The sequence below is a fragment of the Cucurbita moschata genome, unplaced genomic scaffold, assembly GCF_002738365.1.
Source record: "Cucurbita moschata cultivar Rifu unplaced genomic scaffold, Cmos_1.0 Cmo_Scf00015, whole genome shotgun sequence".
Taxonomy (NCBI): domain Eukaryota; kingdom Viridiplantae; phylum Streptophyta; class Magnoliopsida; order Cucurbitales; family Cucurbitaceae; genus Cucurbita; species Cucurbita moschata.
The window spans coordinates 3,533,368-3,539,537 of NW_019268531.1; the positions used below are offsets into that span (position 1 = coordinate 3,533,368).

At 36.0% G+C, this 6,170-nt stretch overlaps 1 protein-coding gene and 2 non-coding genes across 3 annotated transcripts in view; 2 read left to right on the plus strand and 1 right to left on the minus strand.

Annotated features, from left to right (window-relative positions):
* Nucleotides 1–754: 754 nt before the first annotated feature.
* TRNAK-UUU lies at nt 755–827 on the plus strand. The gene has a single exon. It is a non-coding gene; the product is annotated as a tRNA-Lys (tRNA).
* A 127-nt stretch (nt 828–954) lies between these two features.
* TRNAK-CUU lies at nt 955–1,027 on the plus strand. Its single transcript has one exon. It is a non-coding gene; the product is annotated as a tRNA-Lys (tRNA).
* A 1,394-nt stretch (nt 1,028–2,421) lies between these two features.
* LOC111453743 (LIMR family protein At5g01460) overlaps nt 2,422–6,170 on the minus strand; it is a 6,285-nt gene continuing 2,536 nt past the window's right edge. The window contains exons 5-14 of the mRNA XM_023094964.1: nt 6,010–6,108; nt 5,780–5,902; nt 5,453–5,515; nt 5,283–5,347; nt 4,322–4,431; nt 4,123–4,237; nt 3,940–4,005; nt 3,102–3,212; nt 2,937–3,003; nt 2,422–2,840 (exon numbers count right to left, since the gene is read on the minus strand). Of these exons, the coding sequence (XP_022950732.1) occupies nt 2,793–2,840; nt 2,937–3,003; nt 3,102–3,212; nt 3,940–4,005; nt 4,123–4,237; nt 4,322–4,431; nt 5,283–5,347; nt 5,453–5,515; nt 5,780–5,902; nt 6,010–6,108 (867 nt within the window). The 3' untranslated portion in view covers nt 2,422–2,792. The remainder of the gene's footprint in view (nt 2,841–2,936; nt 3,004–3,101; nt 3,213–3,939; nt 4,006–4,122; nt 4,238–4,321; nt 4,432–5,282; nt 5,348–5,452; nt 5,516–5,779; nt 5,903–6,009; nt 6,109–6,170) is intronic.

Here is a 6,170-nt window from a genome sequence, read left to right on the forward strand (position 1 = left end):
ATTATTCAAACTTTGTCCTATATTGTTATTTATTTTTTAAATTTAGAAAATGATACAGGGGACCCAAGATCGAACCTAATGGTTTGCACCACGCGAGCCCGTTGTCACAGTCATGCTCGTCCAAGGTGTGTTGCCCATGGCCGCATGCCAACCCTTTATGTCTTTTCATATTCTAGTGTTTTACTTTTATATTTCTAGGAAGTATGACGTTTCAGAAATATCATGTCTAGGCCTGTCAGACATGAAATGCCTCATAATATACTATAGGGGGATACGACTAGTTGTCAACTTCTCCCTACCCAAGGTTATATACTGTAAGCCGTTGTTATTTCTCTCTTGCTTGCTTATATAACGTCTCTTTCAAAAATCTCTCTTTCGAAAATCTCTCTCTGCCCTCGCTTTCTAAAACCTTCTCTTAAAACCGAGGCCAGAGGCTCGAGCATATGTCGCTTGGCCGTAGGTGACGCAAGAACGAATTGGCTGAGCTCACTTGACGTTGGAAAGTGAGTGCCGCACTATCGCAAGTCCGCTGCCATTAAAAGCGTGATTGAGACACCTGTCTAGCTTAGTTGGTAGAGCGCAAGGCTCTTAATCTTGTGGTTGTGAGTTTGAGCCCATGGTGGGCGTTTGCTTTTTAAATTTGTTGTTGGGCTCAATTATTATTCAAACCTTTTCCTATCTTATTATTTATTTTTTAAATTTAGAAAATGATGCAGTGGACCTAAGATCGAACCTAATTGTTTGCACCATGCAAGCCCGTCTAGCTCAGTTGGTTGAGTGTAAGGCTTTTAACCTTATGGTTGTGGGTTTGAGCCCCATGGTGGGCGTTTGACTTTAAAATTGTTGTAGGTCTTAATTATTATTCAAACTTAGTCCTTTATTATTATTTATTTTTTAAATTTAGAAAATGATGCAGTGGACCTGAGATCGAACCCAATGGTTTACAGCACGCGAGCTCGTCTAGCTCAGTTGGTAGAGTGCAAGGCTCTTAACCTTGTGGTTGTGGGTTCAAGCCCCACGGTGGGCATTTGTTTTTTAAAATTGTTGTCGGGCTCAATTATTATTCAAACTTTGTTCTATATTATTATTTATTATTTAAATTTAGAAAATGATGCAGTGGACTCGAGATCGAACCTAATGGCTTGCACCATGCGAGCCCGTCTAGCTCAGTTGGTAGAGCGCTCTTAACCTTGTGGTCGTGGGTTCAAACCACACGGTGGGCATTTGTTTTTTAAAATTGTTGTCGGGCTCAATTATTATTCAAACTTTGTCCTATATTATTATTTATTTTTTAAATTTTGAAAATGATGCAGGGGACTTGAGATCGAACCTAATGATTCACACCATGTGAGCTTGTCTAGCTTAGTTGGTAGAGCGCAAGACTCTTAACTTTTTGGTCGTGGGTTTGAACCCCACGGTGGGCATTTGATTTTAAAATTGTTGTCGGCTCAATTATTATTCAAACTTTTTCTTATATTATTATTTATTTTTTAAAATTTAGAAAATGATGCAATGTACCTAAGATCGAACCTAATGGTTTGCACTGCTCGAGATTGTCTAGCTCAGTTGGTAGAGTACAAGGCATTTAACCTTGTGGTCGTGGGTTTGAACCCTACGGTTGGTGTTTGTTTTTTAAATTTTGTTCTCTTACTAATTCAATGGTTTGCAGTGGACCTGAAATCGAACCCAATAATTTGCACCATGCGAGCCTATCTAACATAGTTGATAGAGCGTAAGACTCTTAACCTTGTGTTTGCAGGTTCAAGACCCACGGTGGTTGTCTCTTATTATTTCTACCATTTTAAAATTATCGTTGGACTCAATTATTATTCAAACCTTTTCCTATATTATTATTTATTTTTAAAATTTAAAAAATTATGTAGTGGACCTGAGATCGAACCCAATTATTTGCACCATGTGAGCATGTTTTAGCCTAGTCGTTAAAAGTGCAAGGCTCTTAACCTTTTTGTCATGGGTTCGAATCCCACGATGGGCGTTTGTTTTTGTTTAATAAGGTCGGTGGGTGTTTTTTTCTTTTTCTTTTTAATTTTCCTCTTACTATTTCTACAATTTTAAATTAAAATTGTTGTCGGACTCAATTATTTTTCACAAAATATTACGTGAGCCCGTCTAGCTTAGTTATTAAAGCGCAAGGTTCAAAATTCGGAAAAGGATTTAGTAGTCTTAACGATGTAGTCGTGGGTGATAGCCCCAAGCCGAGCGTTTTTTGTTTTTATACTTTTTAAACTTTGTTCTATTGTTGTTTCTATAATTAAGAATTGTTGAGTTGACTCACATAATAAATTTATAATGTTGTCAGTAAAATTTTTAAAAAATGTTATAAACCACAGCCAAACCAACCATGGCATTTTTAGAGCTTCCAAATTCTCTTGTTTTTTTTTTCTCATTTTGAAGGTCCACTGATACAAGAATTAATCCTCAATTGGCTTATATATTACAAAGAAATGCCTTTTCTAAGGAATCATTTTCCAGTGTGTAAAGAACCAACCAACCTTAAATTTTACATGCCTACCCGAATGCATAACAACACAAATTAAAGAAACAATACATACAAAAGCCTTTTAAATACAAACAGTCGCACCACTCACCATGTCATTTTGTATATGGAGGTCAGTCAACTCTCTGGATGTTTTCAGCCAACTTCACAAGATTCAACAATGAAAGTCTCCGCCGAACACGACCTTCAAATCAAATTAGTCTAAAAAGGATGACGAACATGAAAGAATTTATTGGCCTAGTCGGTTTTTGATTTGTCGAGGCAAGAAATACAATTATGAGGAGAGCTGGAACCTGCCAGAAGGCTTTTTTCTTCTCCATCCCTTGAAGTTTCAATACAAAAGGAGATACCATGGTGGCATTAGAACCAAAAATTGGGGTTTAAAGAACAAACTAGTGCATTAGTTTTGGAAGCTTACAAAGGCAGCATAATACACGAAGGTCAGTCCTGCCAATGCAACGAATGCTATTTGGAAAACATTATACCTGCAATGCAACAGCCAAGTATATTCAACCAAATCAAAAGCACAGATGGCATGGATTCAGGATCAAAAAAATCAGTGGATAAAATTCTCCTCACTCACTTGTACAAATATCTGATACCGCGAAGAGACTGCAATGTGTGTCCAAAGATTTCTTGTGCTGCAGTTGCTCGTGCATAGTACGCAAATGCCGTGGAGCAAAACTGAATCACACTATAAAAAAGAAAACAGACATGATATAATCAGTCAAACAACTTGATTAAGATACAGAAAGAACCCTTCTAATTTCAGCTATAGATGACAACTAAATAACAACTGCTCAACATTTAACAAAGATCTTCCTAATCTTTGGGTCAGACTTTTTTCTTTTAATGAAAAGAATGACTTTCATTGAGAAGGAATAAATCTCAAGTTTAGACTAATGAGAACATCTTAAATTCATCCACCAGCATCACAAAAGAGACAAGCAATCAATCTCGTGCTTGTCGTCTGGAGAGCCTCGTATCTTTAAAAAAAGAATCAAGGTAGTGCCTTTCTGGGTAGTCAGTTATTTGGCACTAATTTAAATTACTTTAATCAACCGAAGCCTCAATATTTGGTAGGGGGACTAATAGGATTTGTAATGAGAGAATAGATCAGGGGTTCTATTTTCCAAACTGAGAGTTTTGTGTAATCATTCTCCCTTTTTTCTTCAAGTCAATCAGTGACGTTTTTGTAACTCCTTGATTAAGGAGAGGGATTTGAGACACCATGTCCCCTCCCATCCCTGTTTGTACATCCTTTGAAATTAATGATAGTTTCTCATACTTATCCACAAATGTATCCCGGGTTTTGTCGCCCCAAACTGTTTCTTCATTGGTGATCATTATTGGCCAGCCTCCACCATAGAAGTTCTAATGCAAATAGTAGATAATAAGCAATAATAATTGAAGATCCTAACCTGATAGAGCATAGGAGGATGAGCCCCACATTAAACAGGAAAGAGTTCATCAGAGTGGCTCCCCACCTGTATACAAGAATAGATGAAAGAGAAACAAAAATGTGACGTCAATTTTGAGCAATCAACAGCTGGACAGACAAAAAAAAAAAGGAACAAACTCAACACTAAGAAAACTGTAAATACTTCATAGGATGAATTGTGATAAAAACTAGTCTCAGGCCAAGCATCATGGCTCCCGCAATCACTGCTAGAAGAAGGTAGAAGCAGAAGAATGCAAATGCTGCAGTTCCAAGAAGACCTAGTGACATGGGAAAATAATCTTCATATCGACATTTATCACAGAAAAAAGCATGAAAGGAAAATATGAGGAAAAGAACTGTACCCCAAACATCATCCAGCTTGATAAAAACTTCATTTAGAAAAGGAGACAGCGGGGGATCAACGAGCAGATATATAATGATATGTATAACCCAGGCCACTGAAACAATCAACCTGTCAAACAGAAAGAAAAAAAATAATTATACAATGCGACTGAATATGACTCAAATTGTGAAAAAACAAAGATAAACACGAGTCTAATATACTTGCTTAAGAAACTGATATCCCAACAATGGAACATAACTACTTCAAGAAAAAAAAAAACAAGGCCTTAATTTTATGAAAATGTCATGGAAATATCGATAAAATGTTGTTGTCGATAGATACTTTTGGAACATGTACATATCTATATATATTAAATTTACACTTCTTAAGTGAGTTTGAATGCTTATTATTTATATTATATTCATTGTAGCAACATTTTGTGATCCATTTTTATGATTTATCGATTTTTTTTACTATATAATGGAAATATCAGTTCACCCCTTATTGTCGATGTCAACCACATGGATATGTCAAAATGTCAATATGTCGATGGAAATTTAATATACCCAGGTGGCAACTAGGTCAACTAACTCGTGAAGAATAACAGAGAAAAAAGAAAAAAAAAAAAAGAGAAGTGGAGTGGACATTATCTATCTTCAGTAAAAGCCCAAGTTCCTGACTTTGGAAGAGCAACAACGTTTTATCAATCTTTCCACCAAATATTTTAAAGTCGAGAGCTCAACTTGTCACCAAAACAAAAAGAAAAGAACCTCCAATATGATCTACCCCCTTAATCTAGCAACATATAGCAAAAATTGCAAGATGTCGCCTCCTTCACTCTTCAACAAATCATCGTACACAGTTAAGCACCTATTTTTAAATAAAGTGTGGATGTGAAATAGATGCTAAGAAAGAAAGAAAGAAAGAGGAATATGTAATGCTTTAACAGAAAAATCTAGGGGGAGCATAACTTCACTCACCCCAAAACTCCCAACACAAGTTTTGCCAAGTAGCCAAGAACGGTCAATGCCCATGCAGTCTCCGCCTGTGGTTCAGCATATTAATATTTTCATAAAAAAAGATAATAGAAGTTAGTGCAATTGTACAATAGAAAAGATAAATAATAATAACAATAAATCCAGCAGTCCACCTTTTCTCCCTGTGGGTACATCTCTTCTAAAAGATTTACATCTTCTTCCAATTGAAGCAACTCCTACAAAATTAAACAAGTAGATGCCACAATAAACACATTAAGAATTGAGAATGAACATCTAAAATCAAACTTAGTAATGTATTGAAGTTCTCATCTGACAAAAACGACACTCACAAGACTTCTAGCAAAAGCTGAGGATCTTCAGCAATTATGTGATAATAGTGAACAGTGCATTTAATCAAAACCAAAACCAAATTCAAAAATAAAAGGAAGGATAAAGCCCAAAAGGACATCAGCACCAACATTGTCCAGGGTGAAACATACCTTCTCTACAGCCTTCACATTCTTTCGCCATTTTCTACCCTTAGAACCACTTCTTTCTTCTTGATGGAGTGCATCAGCAGCTTTCTTCAGTTCTCTTGCCTTTTTTCCCAAGTCTGTTGCTTCCTGCAGAATATTAAATAAACTTATTGAGCGATAGAAATTAGCAAGTCCATCCCACCATTAAAATAATAACGAATGTGCATTATGAATTATGAAAAGCTAAAAAGCACCTTGATATACTGTGAACGAGTGATAACAGCCTTTGGACGCCTAACGAATGAGAAAATGAGGCCCAAGGGCAGACAAGCAATGCCAACACCTCCAAATATCTAGTGGAGACAAAAAAAAAAAAAAAAAAAAAAAAAAAAAAAAAAAAAAAAAAAAAAAAAAA